General features: G+C 34.4%; 1 protein-coding gene across 8 annotated transcripts in view; it reads left to right on the top strand.

Moving 5' to 3' along the window:
- LOC138700916 (uncharacterized) overlaps positions 1–22,687 on the top strand; it is a 644,305-nt gene that overhangs the window by 440,426 nt on the left and 181,192 nt on the right. Inside the window, exon 1 of one of the 8 annotated variants that reach the window (XM_069827337.1) lies at positions 10,386–10,614. The exons of the other annotated variants lie outside the window; for them this stretch is intronic. Coding sequence (XP_069683438.1) covers positions 10,502–10,614 — 113 coding nt within the window. The 5' untranslated portion in view covers positions 10,386–10,501. Of the gene's footprint in view, positions 1–10,385; positions 10,615–22,687 lie in introns of those variants that run through there. 8 annotated transcript variants of the gene reach the window in all.

Genomic DNA, 22,687 nt, shown 5'->3' with positions numbered 1-22,687 from the left:
TACCTGGGAGCAACAGTAACAAATATAAATGCCACTCGGGAGGAAATTAAACGCAGAATAAATATGGGAAATGTCTGTTATTATTCGGTTGAGAAGCTTTTATCATCTAGTCTGCTGTCAAAAAATCTGAAAGTTAGAATTTATAAAACAGTTATATTACCGGTTGTTCTTTATGGTTGTGAAACTTGGACTCACACTTTGAGAGAGGAACGGAGATTAAGGGTGTTTGAAAATAATGTACTTGGGAAAATATTTGGGGCTAAGAGGGATGAAGTTACAGGAGAATGGAGAAAGTTACACAACACAGAACTGCACGCATTGTATTCTTCACCTGCCATAATTAGGAACATTAAATCCAGACGTTTGAGATGGACAGGGCATGTAGCACGTATACAGTGTTAGTTGGGAGGCCGGAGGAAAAAATATCCTTAGGGAGGCCGAGACGTAGATGGGAGGATAATATTAAAATGGTTTTGTGCGAGATCGTGCGTATTTGCTTGTTTTCCGCACAGAACCAATACGCGGTAAGTGTGAAATACCACATTCAGTATTCCCAACGTAACACACACAACAATTTCCCTCTTCTTACCGCTTAAGCGCGACATTCATTTTACTGCTTTAGGCTTTCAACATATTATTTTTAGAGACGTTTAACATAGTAATAATTATAAATTGGAAACTTACCTCTGCAATTTCACCTTAATTGCAATGTTAATTACTGTTTTTAAATATTTGCAAAAATTAAGTAAAGTCTACTACTCCACGAAACTTATTGCATTCCTGATACAAGTAACATTAAGGAAGCCGTGAAAAAATCAGCAAGATTCCAGATGCCGATGTTATTACTGCAATATGTTATATAAATAATATTGTTAAAATATTAAAATTAAAAATAAATCATTACATAACCTTACCGTTTGTTTGAAGTTCGCATTTATAGACTGAGGAAAAAAAAAGACAGACGTATATCACGGCCTGCTGGAGTATAGTAAACACAGAAAACATTTTATAGCAACAATGTTGAAGAAAGATATTTTGGTTTTCCGAAGTTGCTGTCATTAAACAGAAACCAAGATGGAGATTTCATTGCAACTAATCAGAAATTCGTCTTTCAGGTATGTAATAAACGATCTTCGCACAAAATAATGTACGATGCACGAGCGGTATGTTTGTTTTCATGTTCTCGGAAATTAAAAAAGCTCAACTACGTTTCGCTTTTTCAATCTTTTCCTCGAACATGAAAACGTCATACCGCTCTTGTAACGTATATTACTATTGAGGGAGGTGGGATATGATGATAGAGACTGGATTAATCTTGCTCAGGATAGGGACCGATGGCGGGCTTATGTGAGGGCGGCAATGAACCTCCGGGTTCCTTAAAAGCCAGTCAGTAAGTAAGTAAGTGATGATAGTAATAATAATAATAATAATAATAATAATAATAATAACGGTAGTATTAATAATGACAGATACCACCGCTGTGGAGTAACGGTTCCTACGTCTGCCCTTGAAACGAGCAGACCCTCTTATAAATCCTGGTTGGGACAAGTTACCTGTTTCAGGTTTTCCCAGGGTTTTCCCTCAGTCCATTAATAACAAATGCTGGGTAACTTCCGGCGCTGGACTTTAGACTCGTTTCGTGGCATTATCACTTTCATTTCATTCAGATGCTTGTTAACAATAGCAGTTGATATAGCGTCGTAAAAGAATCAATTTCAAAATAATAATGATAAATAATAATAAAATTAGTAATAATGATGTTAGTAGAAGCAATAATAATAATAATGATAATAATAATAATAATAATAATAATAATAATATTAATTATATTTAGGCCTACTATTTCGTTTATAAGACGTCACTCCATTTTCGGCCAATGAAGTGTGATGAAATTTTGAATTCCAACCAATCACAGTCATACATCGCGATAATTTCTGCAGCTCGATTTATCACTATCAATTTATCGCATGGTCCTTCTTTTGTTTAGTCAGTGTCGCCAACTGTTTCTACGTAAACCGATGAGCATGAATCCATTGTACTAAATAAAGTGCGAAATCCTACTTCCACATCTACATCTTCATCTTCTAATTCCATGTCCATTGTATCTAAAGAAAATGACACTCCTTCATAACAATTGTTCATTTAATTAATGTATTAATCAGGTTATTTGTAATTATACCATAAAATGTTTAAATTAAATTATGATTTCAGCAGATAATGAGAACGTATTTCTGTTATAATAACAAGAGAAAAGCGCAGTACATGTAATTAACATTGTTAAACCTGTATTTCGCTTTTCTCAATTGGTATTACTGAATGGCATTCAATTTGTTTATTGCAGCAATCGTTATTCATTTATTTCAACTTCACAATGTCTGAATATGTTAAGTATTCATAAATACATTATACAATTATTAACATTTTGTGAGGGAATTTTAGGCATATATTATTTACATTTTTATTTTATTCACGAAATAGTCCTAATAAATGTCACTCGAGGTCTGAGATTTCCCAAATAAATCCACTCGCTTCGGTCGTGGATTTATCGGCAAATCTCAGACTTCTTGTGACATTACTACAGGCAATAATAATAATAATAATAATAATAATAATAATAATAATAATAATAATAATAATAATAATACTTAATTAATTACTTACTTACTTACTTACTTACTTACTTACTTACTTAAGGCTTTTAAACAACCCTGAGGTTCATTGCCGCCCTCACATAAACCCGTTATCGGTCCCTATCCTGAGCAAGATTAATCCAGTGTCTACCATCATATCTCACCTCCCTCAAATATTCCAAGTATCAAATCTCATAACCTTATTTCTTTGCTGTGGTCGTGCCAGAGAATCAGTCCCATTCCGAGGCTTATTTTGAGGTTTCGTAACAAGCTGTTTTTTACGTTAATGGGTTGTTTGCCCTTCGCCCAACCCCCAAGTTGGAGGACCACCACCTTATCGGCTGTTCGATATTGCTTATTCAATAAATTCGCAGCTACCCTCCATATCTGGAGGCCAACTCAATAATAAGTGATAATAATAATAATAATAATAATAATAATAATAATAATAATAATGATAATAATAGCAGAGCGACAGTAACAAATATAAATGACACTCGGGAGGAAATTAAACACAGAATAAATATGGGAAATGCCTGTTATTATTCGGTTGAGAAGCTTTTATCATCCAGTCTGCTGTCAAAAAATCTGAAAGTTAGAATTTATAAAACAGTTATATTACCGGTTGTTCTGTATGGTTGTGAAACTTGGACTCTCACTTTGAGAGAGGAACAAAGGTTAAGGGTGTTTGAGAATAAGTTACTTAGGAAAATATTTGGGGCTAAGAGGGATGAAGTTACAGGAGAATGAAGAAAGTTACACAACACAGAACTGCACGCATTGTATTCTTCACCTGACATAATTAGGAACATTAAATCTAGACGTTTGAGATGGGCAGGGCATGTAGCACGTATGGACGAATCCAGAAATGCATATAGAGTGTTAGTTGGGAGACCGGAGGGAAAAAGACCTTTAGGGAGGCCGAGACGTAGATGGGAGGATATTAAAATGGATTTGAGGGAGGTGGGATATGATGATAGAGAATGGATTAATCTTGCTCAGGATAGAGACCAATGGCGGGCTTATGTGAGGGCGGCAATGAACCTCCGGGTTCCTTAAAAGCCAGTAAGTAAGTAAATAATAATAATAACAATAGATTTCCTTCTGATTATGCAGAATCACGGATATAATACAGTAGTATTAATAGATGCAATTATAGTTTGGGAACAAAATTCAGATCTGATTAGAGTTAATTATGAAGGGGATAGTGTTTTCCCGGACCGGGAATTCCCGTCTTTGCCACACCTCCAATTCATTAAAATGGAAGCAATAGACAAGTGGCAGAAAAACGCCAAACATATGACCTCATGTTTGCAATACTCTTGCATCACGGCCTTGGGAATTGAATAGCTTTATTAGCCACTGGACCTTCTATTTACAAATTAAGTTTACTATGAAAGTATACATTAAAGTAATAGAATATAAAAAAAGAACATCGACGAGACAAACAAAGACCCGAATTGAAAGACATGAAGGCACACAGGGATATGATTTGCATATGGGGCCCGAGGGCCTGGATTTATTTAGTGAGGAAATATATCTGAAGAGACCTTCCAGTCTGCAAACAAGCCTTTGCATAAAAAGCAGGCGGGAGAATTCCAAGACAGACTTATCCCATTGCGAAGAAATTCAGTAGTGTTTTATCTCTGCCCCGGGGCATCATGGTCGTCGCTGTGTGGCGTAACAAGAGAGCAGCGCATTTCGCTGACCTTGGGTCCAGGAATTCAGAGTTCCGAAAAGCCACGGGTTCGAAACATCGCTTATACAGAAAAGGAGGTGACGAAACTGACAGTCGTGGGATGAAATTCAGGATCTTAAAGAAAACACGTGAAACGGGACTTCCTACACTTCTTTTCAGCCTTCAAGAATAATTTAGTTCAATCTGAGATTGACTTTTCACTTCGTATGTTTATTTACTCTTTGATAAGTTTATTCATTATTTGATATATTTATTCATAATTAAAAGTATTTATTCAGCTTTATTACATTTATTGTCTCTTTCATACTTTTATTCACTTATTGATACATTTATTTAGTGTTTCATACATTTATTCACTGTTTCATGCATTTTTTTCTCTTTTTCATACATTTATTCACTCTTTCTCGTATTCATTCAATCTTTCGCATATTTATTCCACCTTTCATATATTTACTCACGTTTTGATAGATTTATTTACTATTTCATATATTTCCTCTTTCTTATATTTATTGACTCTTTCATAGTCTACATTTTCTCACTTTCTAAATGTATTTATTAAAACTTAAATTTATTCACGCTTTCATATATTTCTTCTTTCATGTATTTATTCACTGTTTCATACATTTTCTCACTTTTTGATACATTTATTCGCACTTTAATTTATTCACGCTTTCATATATTCCTTCTTTCGTGTATTTATTCACTGTTTTGTGTATTTATTAATTCTTTGTTATATTTATTCATTGTTTCATACATTTTCTCACTTTTTGATACATTTATTCGCACTTTAATTTATTCAAGGTTACATATATTCCTTCTTTCATGTATTCATTCACTGTTTTATATATTTATTAATTCTTTCTTATATTTATTCACTCTTTCGTACATTTTCTTACTTTTTATATATTTATTCGCACTTTAATTTATTCATTCTTTCATATATTTATTAATTCTTTCTTAAATTTATTCTCTCTTTTATTTATACTCTTCTTCATGCATTTATACAATTTTGTATATATTTATTCACTGTTTCATATAATTATTGACTCTTTAATTTATTTAGTATTTCATATAATCGCTCTTTATTATATTTATTCACCCTTTCATGTATTTATTCAATCTTTCTTCCATTTATTCTCTCTTTCATACATTTATTCACTCTTTAATTTATTCAGTTTTTTACATATTCCCTCTTTCGTATATTTGTCCACTCTTTCATTTATTTATTCACTCCCTAATATATTTATTGACTCCAGTTTGTTACTCACCCTTTCATATATTTATCACTTTTATGTATTCACTGTTTCATATATTCATTGACTTTATCATAATTCCATACGACCTTTCATATATTCACCCTTTTATTTATTCACAATTTAATATACTAATTATTAACTCTTTTATTTCCTATTTTATACATTCATTCACTCTTTCATATAATATTCCCTCTTTCGTATTTTTATTCGATCTTTCTTATATTTATTCACTATTTCATATATATATACATATATATATATATATATATATATATATATATACACACACACTTTCTTTCACTAGCTGTATTTATTCACTGTTCTATTTATTTATTAATCATTCCAAGTAATTATTTACTCTTCAACTTATTCAGCAATTTATTTAATCATCCTTAAATTTATAATATACATTTAATCATTTTCTCTTTAATTTTTCATTCATTCATTCTTGAATTTTTTATCGGTTTACTCTTTGATTTATCCAGTCGTCTGCACGTTAGGTTTCTTTATTTATTCACTCTGTCACATTGTATCCTCTTCCCGCTCTTGATGTACAGCCTACATACAAGGTTCAAATCAGTATTAAAACGTGTATTTTTCTTTCAGTATGGAAATAATGTTCCATTATCACGAAAGCCGTTCCTGACGACCTTGGTTTCATTACCTGCAGATACCTACTTCCATTTTCAAAAAGAAAGGATGTATATTTCTTCTCCTTGTTTTTGCTATGTTGTCCATACCAATAGACGGACCTACCGCGCGTGGATTTCTACAATTGGCATAGAAATTACTCATGGTAGTGATCATGAGCAAATTTTGTCCAATATTCTTTTGAGAAGATTAACTCCATATGTAGATGAAATTATTGGGGATCATCAGTGTGGTTTTAGGCGTAATAGATCAATTATTGACCAAATATTTTGTATTCGACAGATAATGGAGAAAAAAATGGGAGTATAAGGGTACAGTACATCAGTTATTCATAGATTTCAAAAAGGCATATGACTCGGTTAAGAGAGAAGTTTTATATGATATTCTTATTGAATTTGGTATTCCCAAGAAACTAGTTCGATTAATTAAAATGTGTCTTAGTGAAACGTACAGAAGAGTCCGTATAGGTCAGTTTCTGTCAGATGCGTTTCCAATTCACTGTAGGCTAAAGCAAGGAGATGCACTATCACCTTTACTTTTTAACTTCGCTCTAGAGTACGCCATTAGGAAAGTCCAGGATAACAGAGAGGGTTTGGAATTGAAGGGGTTACATCAGCTGCTAGTCTGTGCGGATGACGTGAATATGTTAGGAGAAAATCCACAAACGATTAGGGAAAACACGGAAATTTTACTGGAAGCAAGTAAAGAGATAGGGTTGGAAGTAAATCCCGAAAAGACAAAGTATATGATTATGTTTCGTGACGAGAATATTGTACGAAATGGAAATATAAAAATTGGAAATTTATCTTTTGAAGAGGTGGAGAAGTTCAAATATCTTGGAGCAACAGTAACAAATATAAATGACACTCGGGAGGAAATTAAACACAGAATAAATATGGGAAATGGCTGTTATTATTCGGTTGACAAACGTTTATCATCCAGTCTGCTGTCAAAAAATCTTAAAGTTAGAATTTATGAAACAGTTATATTACCGGTTGTTCTTTATGGTTGTGAAACTTGGACTCTCACTTTGAGAGAGGAACAGAGATTAAGGGTGTTTGAGAATAAGGTTCTTAGGAAAATATTTGGAGCTAAGAGGGATGAAGTTACAGGAGAATGGAGAAAGTTACACAACACAGAACTGCACGCATTGTATTCTTCACCTGACATAATTAGGAACATTATATCCAGACGTTTGAGATGGGCAGGACATGTGGCACATATGGGCGAATCCAGAAATGAATATAGAGTGTTAGTTGGGAGGCCGGAGGGAAAAAGACCTTTAGGGAGACCGAGACGTAGATGGGAAGATAATATTGAAATATATTTGAGGGAGGTGGGATATGATGGTAGAGACTGGATTAATCTTCCTCAGGATAGGGACCAATGGCGGGCTTATGTGAGGGCGGCAATGAACCTCCGGGTTCCTTAAAAGCCATAAGTAAGTAAGTGATGATGGGCAGGTAGAATTCTGATCCCTCGTGGACGCTGCAGTACTCTCTGGTAGCACGTGTGAGTTGTGTGGGCCCTTACATCGCCCATTAAGCTCTGTCTCTCGCTGCAGGTTGGAGGGAAGCAGGATTCCCTATAATTTAAGTAATGAAATGCAAACATGTGCAACAAAGGCTGGTGCACCGCTCGGGGCCTGATCAATAAATTGTCACGATGCCAGACGCCGTAGAGAGGCTGCAAGTCTGCTTGCTCCATGATCAATAGATACAGAGCCTATATCTGTGCCTATCAAGTAGGCCTTCCTGATTCCTGTCGTATGATGATGATACAGCAATTAGAGGGGCCGAGGTATTCAAAGAAAAACTCTTATTATGACATTTTATACATCTTGATTACACAACTTTCAACACTGTATCACTTCGCAATATGTATGATAAGACTTTCTTGTGTTAAATTTCAACGTACCTCGTTTACATGCTTCGACCTATTTATGGGTCATCTTCAGAACTGGTCGTTGTTGGTCTTGGCGCCACTTGTTCTGTTTCCTGTGAGGGTGTGTTCCTGTGGTATAGTGTAGAGTCAAAGAGTGTGTGTGTTTTGAAGTTGAGTTGTGTGTTGAGAATTTCGTTGGGGTGTGTTTTCGTGTGTCTGTATATTTCATATTGTTCTAGTGTGTTGAGTTTCTGGCTTTTTGGTTGGACGTGCAGTATTTCCATGTCTGTGTTGATGTCTCTGTGGGTGTGGTTAGCATTTGTGATGAGTTCTGCATATGCCTATCATCATATCCCACCTCCCTCAAATCCATTTTAATATTATCGTCCCATCTACGTCTCGGCCTCCCTGAAGGTCTTCTTTCCCTCCGGTCTCCCAACTAACACTCTATATGCTTTTCTGAATTCGCCCATACGTGCTACATGCCCTACCCATCTCAAACGTCTGGATTTAATGTTCCTAATTATGTCAGGTGAAGAATACAATGCGTACAGTATTATTATTGTTGTTGTTGTTATTATTATTATTATTATTATTATTATTATTATTATTACGACGAAGTGGAGAGAAGCGAATAGAAGCATTTGAAATGTATTAAGAAGAATGGAACATGTGATGTGAACAGACAGAATAAGAAATGAAGCTGTGTTGGAAAGAGTGGGTGAAGAAAGAATGATGCTGAAACTGATCAGGAAGAGGAAAAGGAATTGATTGGGTCACTGGCTGAGAAGAAACTGCCTACTGAAGGATGTACTGGAAGGAATTGTGAACGGGAGAAGTGTTCAGGGCAGAAGAAGATATCAGATGATAGACGACATTAAGATATATGGATCATATGAGGAGACAAACTGAAAATAGGAAAGACTGGAGAAAGCTGGGTTTGCAGTGAAGTACCCGTCCTGGGCAGAACACTAAATGAATGAATGAAATGTATTTTTCATATAGCAAAGAATATTTTAAAGGAAAAATAAAGATGACAGTACGGATGTAATGGAGCAATGGTAGAATGATATTTACATGGGATAATGAAGCATATTTATTTATTTATTTATTTACTTATTTATTTATTTTTTGCTAATAATTTTAACATAAAATATAATATAAACAGAAAAACTTTAGCTCGCCCCTGAAAGAGTAGAACTCGTGCTCAGGGGCGGATTCCTGAATTGAAATTAATAATTATACAATACAATTTGTCTCATGTCTACTATGCAATTATAGTATATAAATTTAAATTTACAATTTTTCAATTTTTATAAAATCCATACATAATTTTTTTAATTTAATACTAGAACTATTAGAATTGACAAGATTAGGATATTTAAATATAAATTTGTTATATATTCTTGGGCCTAAATTACTACTATGATTAAATACTGTAGCAGTGTTGCATTTTGGTTCAAACAATCTTAAAGAATTCATACCTTTTGTTTCATAACTATGAGAATACAATTCAAAATTATTTCGATTTTCATGTATGAATTTTATTAATACAATATAATAAATTTGTCTTTCGTTAAGTACATTAAAGTCTAAAAACAAATTTTGAGATGGAAAATGAATAGGTTTATGAAGACATATTTTAATTATTTTCTTCTGTAATAAATAAAGTGGATTAAAATTGGATTTAAATGAGCTACCCCATCCTATAATTCCATACATAATTACTGATTGAAATAAAGTTAAATATATTGTACGTAATAAACTTACTGACAAGTAATTCCTCAATAACACAAAATAATATATTATTTTACGTAATTTATTACAAAGGTAATTAATGTGTTGGTTCCATTTTAAATGAGTATCGAAAATTATGCCTAAATACTTAACTTCAGAGGACTCTTTAATAATCGGACATTTACACTGTATAAGACAATCAGAATTATGTAATTTAATACTTAATATGGATGTAGGAGGTTTGGTGTGGAGGTTACAATTTATGATCGTGCTTGATTGAAAGTTTAAAGGCAAATCCGTGTAGAAATGCTTTCGTTAGACACCGCGCAGGACGTAGCCGAGTTTGGAACCCCAGTCCTTTAGTTATGGATCCGTGAGTTCACTAAGTAGCTCACTGAAGATAAATCTCGACAGCAGAGTAGGTTTTAGTTACATTCTTTGACGTTTATCTTATCTTGTCGGTCGAATGAGAGTGGTGTCGTGATGACAGCATGTGTAAGTATAACAGGTACAGTGTTTGTACAGAAGGCAATGATAGCGCCATGTATAGTGACCGGATACAGGCAGAAGAGCTCTGGTTGGATTCTGAATGAAGAGAGAGTGTGTTAGTGCGAGAGATAAAGCGGTTTTTCATAGTGTCATAAATGCAGAAAGAGCCTGGAAATAACTGTGACAGGAGAAGATCACGGGAGACGAACTCTTGGTCACGGCTTGTGAAATGGATACGATTTCGAAGAAGAGCGAAACCAACCCTAAGGTAAATTCTTCGGGCTGTATCTGCCTGAATATTTACTTTCAGTTATTTGAGAATTATATCTTGTTGTAGACATGTACAGTGTTTCAGAATACTTATTCTTAGAGGTGTGATTTTATGGCGATTTCTGTGATTAAAATGGTTTAATTTCGGTGAATATTTCGTAAAAAAAAGGAAGCAATTTCGCGTATATTTTGTACCCTAAGGAAACTTTAGGGTGGAAGTGTATTATCTAGCGAAATTTATTAACTTGTACTTGCAATTTGGGAAAAGGAAATTGTACCAGAACAATGGAAGGACCCCATAATCATACTCATTTTTAAGAAGGGGGACAAGACTAACTGTAGAAACTTTCGAGGAATGTCACTTTTGTTGACGTCCTACAAAATTTTGTCCAATATCCTTTTGAGAAGATTAACTCCATATGTAGATGAAATTATTGGGGTTCATCAGTGTGGTTTTAGGCGTAATAGATCAACTATTGATCATATTTATTGTATTCGACAGATATTGGAGAAAAAATGGGAGTATAAGGGTACAGTACACCAGTTATTCATAGATTTCAAAAAGGCATATGACTCGGTTAAGAGAGAAGTTTTATATAATATTCTTATTGAATTTGGTATTCCCAAGAAACTAGTTCGATTAATTAAAATGTGTCTTAGTGAAACTTACAGCAAAGTCCGTATACACCAGTTTCTATCTAAAGCTTTTCCAACTCACTGCGGGCTAAAGCAAGGAGATGCACTATCACCTTTACTTTTCAACTTCCCTCTAGAATATGCCATTAGGAAGGTTCAGGATAACACAGAGGGTTTAGAATTGAACGGGTTACATCAGCTTCTTGTCTATGCGGATGACGTGAATATGTTAGGAGAAAGTCCACAAACAATTAGGGAACACGGAAATTCTACTTGAAGCAAGTAAAGCAATAGGTTTGGAAGTAAATTCCGAAAAGACAAAGTATATGATTATGTCTCGTGACCAGAATATTGTACGAAATGGAACTATAAAAATTGGAGATTTATCCTTCGAATAGGTTGAAAAATTCAAATATCTTGGAGCAACAGTAACAAATATAAATGATACTCGAGAGGAAACTAAACACAGAATAAATATGAGAAATGCCTGTTATTATTCGGTTGAGAAACTTTTGTCATCTAGTCTGCTGTCAAAAAATCTGAAAGTTAGAATTTATAATACAGTTATATTACCGGTTCTTCTATATGGTTGTGAAACTTGGACTCTCACTTTGAGAGAGGAACAGAGATTAAGTGTCTTTGAGAATAAGGTGCTTAGGGAAATATATGGAACTAAGAGGGATGAAGTTACAGGAGAATGAAGAAAGTTACACAACACAGAACTGCACGCATTTTATTCTTCACCTGACATAATTAGGAACATTAAATCCAGACGTTTGAGAAGGGCAGGGCATGTAGCACGTATGGGCGAATCCAGAAATGCATATAGAGTGTTAGTTGGGAGGTCGGAGGGAAAAATACCTTTAGGGAGGCCGAGACATAGCTGGGAGGATAATATTAAAATGTATTTGACGGAGGTGGGATATGATGTTAGAGAATGGATTAATCTTGCTCAGGATAGGGACCAATGGCGGGCTTATGTGAGGGCGGCAATGAACCTCCGGGTTCCTTAAAAGCCAATAAGTAAGTAAGTAAGTAAGTAAATTCCTAGTTTTCATCTGATAGAGGGCAAGCAATGAAGACTGTCTTCGTAAATAGTGAAAAAGTGTACGGAAATCTTTCCATATCGGAATATAAGATTTCAAAGAATTTCAATATGAAATAATTCGTTTATTTAATTTTCATCATTATACAGTTTATTATCCTAATTTATGAAAATAACAATGGCATGTCTCCTAATTCGTAAACCAATGAGTTGTTAATGATATAAGTATATCTGACATAAGTTATCTGGTGTTGTAGTTGATGTCTTGAAAACAGGTATACAGAAATGAACGTTTTTCGCAGAAGTACGTTCATTTTTCCCGAAAATTCGCCATAAATTGGGTTAATAAACCTGCATAATACTCCTTGGTGAATCTTTCTGTCACATTTCACGTTTATTCCTAATAAAAAGAAACAGACAGTTCTTACATTGTTTTTACTAGTAGTAGGCCTACTAATGAATTATTTCTAGTTTAAATCTTAATCTCGTGGTCTTGCGAATTCTAAATGAGGCAGTAGAGCAAGTGGACAGCTTCAAATACTTGGGGTGTACTATAAAGCAGTAACATGAGGTGCTGCCAGGAAGTCAAAAGTAGGATAGCAATGGCAAAGGAAGCTTTTAATAGAAAAAGGAGCATCTTCTGGGGACCTCTGGAAAAAGAACTAAGGAAGAGACTAGTGAAGTACTTTGTGTGGAGTGTGGCATTGTATTGGGGCAGAAACATGGACATTACGACGAAGTGAAGAGAAACGAATAGAAGCATTTGAAATGTGGATATGGAGAAGAATGGAGCGTGTGAAATGGACAGACAGAATAAGAAATGAAGTTGTGTTGGAAAGGGTGGGTGAAGAAAGGATGATGCTGAAACTGATCAGAAAGAGGAAAAGGAATTGGCTGGGTCACTGGCTGAGAAGAAACTGCCTACTGAAGGATGCACTGGAAGGAATGGTGAACGGGAGAAGAGTTCGGGGTAGAAGAAGATATTAGATGATAGACGACAATGTGGGTCATATGCGGAGACTAAGAGGAAGGCAGAAAATAAGAAAGATTCGAGAATGCTGGGTTTGCAGTGAAAGTCCTGCCCATGGGCAGAACACATGTATATTTGTAAAGGACTCTTTGGATTTCACATGCGCGTATTTAACAATATATCTATGCTAATAATAAATCTGTGGCCGAATTTTTTCTGGTAATTTTCGATTTTTCAAAAATAATTGGTCCTAACATATATAATTAACCACCCTGAAACCGAAAATCGCTTTTTTTAAATTTTTGTTTGTATGTATGTATGTCTGTCTGTATGTTTGTTACCTTTTCACGCGATAATGGCTGAACGGATTTCGATGAAAATTGGAATATAAATTAAATTCGTTGTAACTTAGATTTTAGGCTATATGGCATTCAAAATACATTATTTAAAAGGGGGGTTAAAGGGGGCCTGAATTAAATAAATCGAGATATCTCGCTTATTATTGATTTTTATGAAAAATATTACATAACAAAAGTTTCTTTAAAAATAATTTCCGATAAGTTTTATTCCTTGAAAAATTTTGATAGGACTGATATTTAATGAGATAAATGAGTTTTAAAATTAAAATAACTGCCATCTAAGGCCGTGTAATGAATTAAAAAACAAATGACTTCGTCATAGGGGGCCTTGGACAGCAACAATCGAAAGCTATGAAAGATAGCCTGCAGATAATGTTTCTGCGTTTCTATGAAGTAATATCGGAAGCTAAATTAACCGATTTGTATAATTAATTATTAATTCACCATTGGAAAGTGTAGTTTCTCTGTATGGACATAATGCTATAATGTTATTACAGTAACTTCTGAGTGAATCGAGGACAGGTAAGATTAAAATAGCTTCTTATGCACAGAAAACTTGATAGGCTATTCTGTACATTCGTTTCCTGTATTTCCTAAACTAATTTTTATGACCAAATGAGTGGTCTCTGGATCAAAATGATCGCATTTTAATTTTTTAATTCAATTTAAATTAAGTAATATAATAAACGATTTATCCTTCTATCAAACACGAATGTTCCCTGGATCAAATGTCCTATTTTAATTATATAGCCTAATTAAATAGAGACGTAGTTGGAGGATAATATTGAAATGGATTTGAGGGAGGTGGGGTATGATAGAGACTAGATTAATCTTGCACAGGATAGGGACCGATGGTGGGCTTATGGGAGGGCGGCAATGAACCTTCGGGTTCCTTAAAAGACATTTGCAAGTAAGTAATTACTTTATATTTATTTCTAACGGGTGCAGCGGAGCGCACGGGTACGGCTAGTGCAAAATAAAAACGTGGTAACACTGCCTTGTGACGTGGAGATACACCAAATTTGCATTCCATGTTATCTTTAGGCTAATGGGTACAAACACTAGATTAGAAACAGTTTTTTATAAGCTAGCAAGAACTGGGCCTGTACTTTTGGCACGAGCGCTAGCGGAAAGAAATTTAAACTAATTAATTATCTGATTCACTTCAAGGCACAACTCCAGTGAGAAAAGTAAACATATTGTCAACTATAAATGTGTCAAAAATAAACCTAAGATAAAGAGATAAAAATGTCATTTAGATCTCCACATAAGAGATTATCCTTTAGAACTAATCTTATCTGTTGCCCATAGCAACAGAGTTTATATTCAAACAATATTTGGGTGGAGTTTCTTAAGAAATGACATGTTATTCAGGATGTTAATACTTCACCGTCGTAAAGTTTAAAATACACAAAAGTTTCAAGCATTTATGTACCAGAGTTGCTGGTGGCATGGAGTTCACAACAGCTAAGGCGCAGTTTTGACGCTGCGTAGAAGTGTTCGATTTACGCACCAAGCATAGATTTGTCGTTGCCAGTGTGTCGTATTTTGTTCTGTTACAGAGGAACTGTAAATGAGCTCATGTCGACATCTCTCCTCAAATCATATATACAGGGTGATTCACTACGATTTACTGACATTACGGAGCTTATTTCCGAAGACATTCTGAGCAAAAAAGCTCATATAAAACATTTGTCCTAATCTCAATATTTTCAGAATTACACTAATTTGAAGTTGTTTGTAAAAATCATTATTTTTTAGTTTTAAGGGTAAAAGAATATTACAGATAAAGAATGAACTATTCAGGCGTATCATTTCTTTAATTATCTACTGTAATATTCACTTACTTACTTACTGACTTTTAAGGAACCCGGAGGTTCACTGCCGCCCTCACATAAGCCCGCCATTGGTCCCTATCCTGAAGAAGATTAATCCAGTCTCTACCATCATATCCCAGCTCCCTCAAATCCATTTTAATATTATCTTCCCATCTACGTCTCGGCCTCCCCAAAGGTCTTTTTCCCTCCGGCCTCCCAACTAACATTGTATATGCTTTTCTGGATTCGCCCATACGTGCTACATGCCCTGCCCATCTCAAACGTCTGGATTTAATGTTCCTAATTATGTCAGGTGAAGAATACAATGCGTGCAGTTCTGTGTTGTGTAACTTTCTCCATTCTCCTGTAACTTCATATCTCTTAGCCCCAAATATTTTCCTAAGCACCTTATTCTCAAACACCCTTAACCTATGTTCCTCTCTCAAAGTGAGAGTCCAAGTTTCACAACCATATAGAACAACCGGTAATATAACTGTTTTATAAATTCTAACTTTCAGATTTTTTGACAGCAGACTAGATGACAAAAGCTTCTCAACCGAATAATAACAGGCATTTCCCATGTTTATCGTGCGTTTAATATCCTCCCGAGTATCATTTATATATGACTGTAATATTCTGAAGTCAAAAATGTATTGTGTATTCCATAGTTGCTTCGTACATAATTTTTTTTCGATTTTTAACTACAAAATTACATTTTTTTTACGCATTTATCACAACAGTTGTTACAAATCACGCCAGTTTTGTAAATTCTTTAAGACTGTAAATGAGGATGCATAATTAAATTGTAAAGAATCAAGTTCCTAAAGTCGTATGATTTGTAACAATTTTTTGTGGTAAGTACGTAAGAATGATGTCATTTTTAGTTAAAAATTGAAAAATAAAATTTTTACAAAGCAATTCACAACACATTTTTAGCTTCAGAACAATAACCAGTTAAAGGAATGACACTTCTGAAAAGTTCATTCTCTATTTGTAATATTTTTTTTACCATTAAAACTGAAGAAAAAAAGTATTTTACTAAGAACTTCAAATTAATGTAACTTTGAAAATATTGAGATTAGGACAAATGTTTATATGACAGTTTTTGTTCAGAATGTCTACGGAAATAAGCTCCGTGAGTGACGGTAAATCCTCATGAATCACCCTGTATTGTTAGATCTTCACAGGATAGAGAGCAATTAAAGAAAAAATAACTTTTGTGTTCTCAGACAATTAGAAAAAACACAAAATCTTCCACTACATTACGTACGAATGTGTAATTCTTTAGGTACTATTCAACAGACTGCGGTGAACTGCACTCATACAACGTCCGACAAACACCCTTGAATTTAGATACGTACAACGAGCGCAATGTGGTAAATCAACGTTTCTCTACGTCCCTTGGCGTTCTATACCGACAGGGCTCTATATTTTTGCCAGATTATTCGGAATGTTTTCCATGAAATTAACTAACATTTATATTACAATTGGAAAATACTTCTAAAACAATCCTAACAGGGATCAGCTGCAGAGATACTCGAACCGATGCTACTCTAAGGTCCTGTTGGAGACTTCTTGTTTAGTCAACTGTCTAAACCCCACAAGTGATCCCAACATGGCAGCACTTATGAGGCAACTTTGTCAGGAGATAATGAGGTAGGGTGGCCAGTTCTTTCCCCCCCCTCCATTGCATACATCGCCGACTAGCTACATATTACACTAATCAGATTTCAGATGTGTAGAAACAATAATTGTTCTTCCACTGACACTATCAAGTGAGATGTAGATAGAGCAGGTCAGAGCAAATGTGTTGTAAGTCAAAATTGGATAATGAGGTTTAAAGTAAAAATTCTCTAAAATACAGCGCAAAGTAGCAATTAATATGCCCTTTTTGATATTCACTTACTACTAATAGATTAAATAAACTGAATATTAATTGCTACTTTGCACTGTATTTCACAGAACGTTTGCTTTAACACTCATTACCAGGGAACGGATTTATATGGACTAAAAATATATGAAATATGTAAATATATATGTAGTTATTTTTACCAAAATATGGAATTAAATATGGATTTTTACCAAAATATGGAATTAAATATGGACTTAAAATTATAAAAAAATGACTATGTACGTTAAATATTGGTACATTTTAATCAAACTAAACAAAAAATATAATGGACGTACCTTATCTTCCAATGTAGTTTCAACAAAACACAATTTTTATTGTCTGTTACCATAACAATAGGTTAAAAACATTTCTTTCAAGTGCTGAAAAGTGAATCTTCTTCTATTGTCTCTGAGGATAGATTTATACTGACTAAAAGAGCGTTCGACGTCACAAGAAGTAACTGGTACATAATTAAATTTCACAATGTCTGCTGGGGATAAGTCCAAGTTAATCTTCACTGTTGATTCACCACTCATCACAGCAACAACCTTTTGTAGTTCTTCATATCCAGGGTTTTTTGAAAGTACAGTGTCCACCTTAGCTCTTACTGCATCTGCAACTTTACCTCTACCACGATTCAGTTGTTCCACAGTACTATTTATAATTTCAAAACTTTCAGATAGTGAAAGGTGCCTATTTTGGAGACTTTTGAGCGTTTTTATGATGCATGAAAATGTATGCTGAATGTGAGCTAAGTCATTCTTCACACTTATGTCACAGGTAACTGTTTTCGCAGTATCAATTGAGACTGCATCTTCAGAGTCCAATGCAAGGAGAACATTGTTAATAGAGTCTATATGTTCGGCATAATATTCAACTGCTTCTAGCCATGTACCCCATCTAGTTAAAATTGGCTTTGGTGGCAATGGAATTTCAGGGTACATTTCTTTCAACACGTTAACTCTACTGGGAGCTTTGAGAAATACTTTTTTCACTGATGAAATCAACAAATCTACTTTAGGGAAATTGTCTCTGACCACTTCTGCCACACGATGAAATGCATGCGCCACACAAGTAAAATGAGTCAATTTAGGATATACAACAGATAATGCTTGTCCAGCTTTGACCATATAAGGGGCAGCATCGCTAATAAAGAATAACACATTATCGTACATAATACCCTTTGGCCACAGGATACCCATAGCTTCGTTGAACAGTTTAACTATAGTTTTGTTATTGCACTTTTCTAGAACATCACAATGTAAAAGAATTCGTTCAGAATATTGTTCACTTAACAAACCGATAACTACATTACCAACAAGTCTACCTTCTTTGTCGGGAGTCTCATCAATGGAAACCCAAATTGAACTATCTTTAATTTCATCTCTTATCTTCTGTATTGTCTCATCGTAGATGGATGGAGCATACGTCTTCCTAAGTGTTGACTCATCCGGGATTGTATGTTGAGTATATTTTTCAAGGAATTCCCTGAAGACCTTATTCTTTAGTTTGTAGAGAGGAATATCAGCAGAGATGAGAGAACGGCACAGGTCGATGTTAAACTCAGATCTTACATTCGATGTTGTTGGTTGTGTTAAAAACAATTGTCTCTGCTTGGAATTTAGTTGTTTGTTGGCCTGATGTTTACTAGTTGTAATGTGTTGTTGCACCAGGAACTTTTGTGTAGATGATACTGCACACTGACACAAATTACAAAATAATATTTTATTGTCAGTTGATAAACCATCTTCTTTAAATTCTGAAATGTAACTTGTTAGTTTTGATTTTAAATTGACTGAATGACGTACTTTTGGCATATTTACCGTCTTTATAGTATGATTTACAAAACTGAACCTATGTATACTCTGACTGGCATTTAACTGTTGAGCTGCACAACTGAAGTCTGTTAAAAATTTTAAATTAAATTAATACAGTTTTGTAACTTACTTTCCCATTGTTGATAGGACTGCTAATTTTCAAATAACTCTGATGTTAAAGGGATTACTGAACATGTGTTTAAATCTCTATTGTTGAAATGTATTTTTAAAAGTTAATGGAATTTTGTTTTGTTTTATTGTTAAACCTAATATAATATGGACTGTTTTATATGAAATATGGAAAATATATGGAAATTAACGAAAATATGTACTAAACTCTAAAATATGGAAAAATATGGAAAATAAAAGTAGGATTTTTCAACCCTACACATTGTGAAACATAAAGATAATGCAAAATATAAATTATATTAGCTTTATAAGTAAATATGTATTTACATATAAATCCTTTCCCTGCTCATTACCCATTTTTGACTTACACCACTTCTGCTCTGAGCGGCTCATATCAGCCAGAACCTCAATCAGAATCAGTTGGTGACTTGTACATGTTAAAAATTGTCAGTTCAAGGTCATATTTTCAAGAAATTAGAAGTAAACATTTATGTATTAAAGTGGAAAGATTATCTGAGCGTTACAACAGAAGATTTACAGAGATAAAAATAAGCCAGTTCTTTTTTCACGTTGCCAACAGCTTTATTCTTAATAGTTTGTTTTCTAGAGCTGTCATTCATATGGATGCATCAACTCATTTAATATGTACAAAAATAATAAAGAACACCTACGTTCTTTGGATTGCACACAAAAGTATTCGTTTCAATCTTAAAGAGATGTCCGCCTTCATAAACTATACGTTTCATGCTCATTATGACGTCATTCAGACAGACCGCTGCCGTGAAAATTGACTTGAACACAACAACAGAGGTTTACTACCAGTTAGTCGTCGTCGGTGGTCCAGCAATGACCAGAATCTTAAACTCTGATAAAGTGACTCGTAGGTACTTGAATATGAACAAAATCCGTCCAATAGTTTAGTAGAAATCGCTGTACACAGACATACTAGTACTAAAATTATTATATTTCATGTACATCATTCCCTGATAAATTGACTCGTAGATACTGAATATGAAAGAAATTTCTCTCGTAGTTCGGGGGAAATTATTATAGTCAGACATAATATTATAACGAACTACTATGAGTGCGATGATACTGATTTTCTATTTTCATTGTCTGCATTTGCGACACCAGAAATTGGAGTGCATACATGGAGTCCAGTTTTAGCATCTCCTGCCAGACTCTATGCTTTGTGGGGCAGTAATGTTTCCAGTCCAAGAGACAAATGGGTCAATTGTAATGATAAAAACACAACAAACATGTCTTTGATACAAAAGTGATGAAGTTCAAGTGGGATTAGTAACACTGTAAAAGAAAATATTGCATCAAGGAAAGCTGCTCGCGACTGTGACAAATGACTGTCGTCTATTCTATCTCGGCGGCTGTGGAGAGGGTTGCCATGGGAGGCGGGGAAGGAGAAACAAAACAATAGAGCGAAGAGAAACAAGACAAACACGAACTCAAGAAGAAAGAAGTTTGCATATGTTACGAAAACAATTGAAAGTTGTTTATACTGTGTTTAATACCACACCAGAGCAGAATATTGTAGCTCAAACTTCTTGATATCTTATGGAATGATTAATCCAAGTTTCTTACTATTACGATTTTTTTGGGTCATTTTACGATGCTGTATCAACATCTCAGGTTATTTGGCGTCTGAATGAAGGGGAGAGGATACTATTTTTTTTTAACTTTTTTCCTGTTTGGTGTAAAATATTGATTTTTTGTATGTAGAGAGCTCATAGCTGTGGCAACTCAACCAAAAATAAATATTTTGAAAAAAAAAAAATTATTTGGGGGCCCAGATTTGAAAAAAATATACCCAATGCACGATTTTACTAAAACCGATATACCTAAACCGTTTTTAAAGGTAGATTCTTCCAGGTTTTTGCAATGTACTTGCAAAAGCATGTTCTACAAACTGTCTGTAACAGAATTTTCATATTTGTCCCTACGTTTGTATAATAAACAATTAAAATTTAATAACACGTTTCTGATTTCCTTTCTTGCAAACAAACGGACGTAGTTTTAAAATGAAATCAATTAACAAACTTCTGTTACAGAGAAAAGTTTCCTAATAGTCTAAAGAATGTGCGTTCTAAATTCCATGCATGTATCTTTAATAGTTCAGAAATTATATCCATTTTTGTCTGGCAATGTAGCAAAAAAGTTAAGTTACCGTAAACCGATAAAAGGGGGCGTGTGATTTAAAAATCTATAGCACAGGAAGTTTAAAAATGACGTCTCAACACCCGATAAGGGCACAAATACACATGAAATGTAATGCAATACATTGCACATATATCAAAGAATATTTTAAAGAAAAAATAAATTTTTGAAAATTCAATTTATCGGAAACAACAATAAAAGGGGAGCGAGTGATTTAAAAATCCATAACGCAGGAAGTTTAAAAATGGCGTCTCAACATCTGATGAGGACACAAATACCCACAAAATATTATGCTATGCATTCCACACATATCATAGAGTATTTTAAAGATTTTTTTTTTAATTTACTCATTTTTCACCAAAAAAATATCCTCTCCCCTGAAGTGAATGTCATAATGCCGGTGAAATGAATCCGGGTTTCAGCACCGATAGTTACCCAGCATTTGCTCATGATGGGTTGAGGAAAAACACCGGAAAAAACCTCAACCGGGAAACTTGTCCCTTTTCGATTGTTATTTACCAATTAAATCACTTTTTTTTTTTCCTTTGCTGCATGCTTCACTTCCTCTGTGTTGTAATCCAGGGTTTGGTAATATGTACTGCGTATAGATGTAACCCCTTTTATGAGAATGAAAAGTATAGAAAGTCGTACAAAGCAAAAGGAAATATTTTCGTGTACGAAATAAAACAGCAGATAATTTATGGCAGCGGTGGCGAAAAAGTAATCGTGCGCGGAGCCACTGTGTAACCTGCAACGTGCATAGCACCTATGGAGGGAGGCGGACACCCGAAGGGGAAGTGAAGCAACTGTCTGAATTATTAACGGATTTTCATTTTCCTTACGTCAAGCACTTAAATATAATTTTATACAGTACAAGGCTACAAACTAATGTTTAGTACGTGTAACGAAGAAAGAAATGAACAATATCACAACCTAAAATTAACTGTCTTCAGAATGTCTCTGCGACAGAGTTTCAAAATCAGGAATTATGTCACTTACTGCCAGTCGTAGTTGATCACGAAGGTATTTGTCTGTCAGTCGTGATCCTAAATTTGGTTTTTACTATTTTCTTTGTTGTTGAAAATAATTTTTCACAAACGTAAGTTGTAGCGAACATGGCTTCAACAGAGCAAGCGGAAGAACGAAGCTTCGGATATTTATTTTTTGGCAAAGATTTGAAAAGTTCAACATTTGTCAAGTTCTTACATCTAGCTTTCATTTGACATCACATAGTAAAT

This window comes from Periplaneta americana, chromosome 6 (assembly GCF_040183065.1).
Source record: "Periplaneta americana isolate PAMFEO1 chromosome 6, P.americana_PAMFEO1_priV1, whole genome shotgun sequence".
Taxonomy (NCBI): Eukaryota; Metazoa; Arthropoda; class Insecta; order Blattodea; family Blattidae; genus Periplaneta; species Periplaneta americana.
The sequence above is the reverse complement of the archived record's forward strand: the minus strand, read 5'-3'. Positions and strand labels throughout refer to the sequence as shown.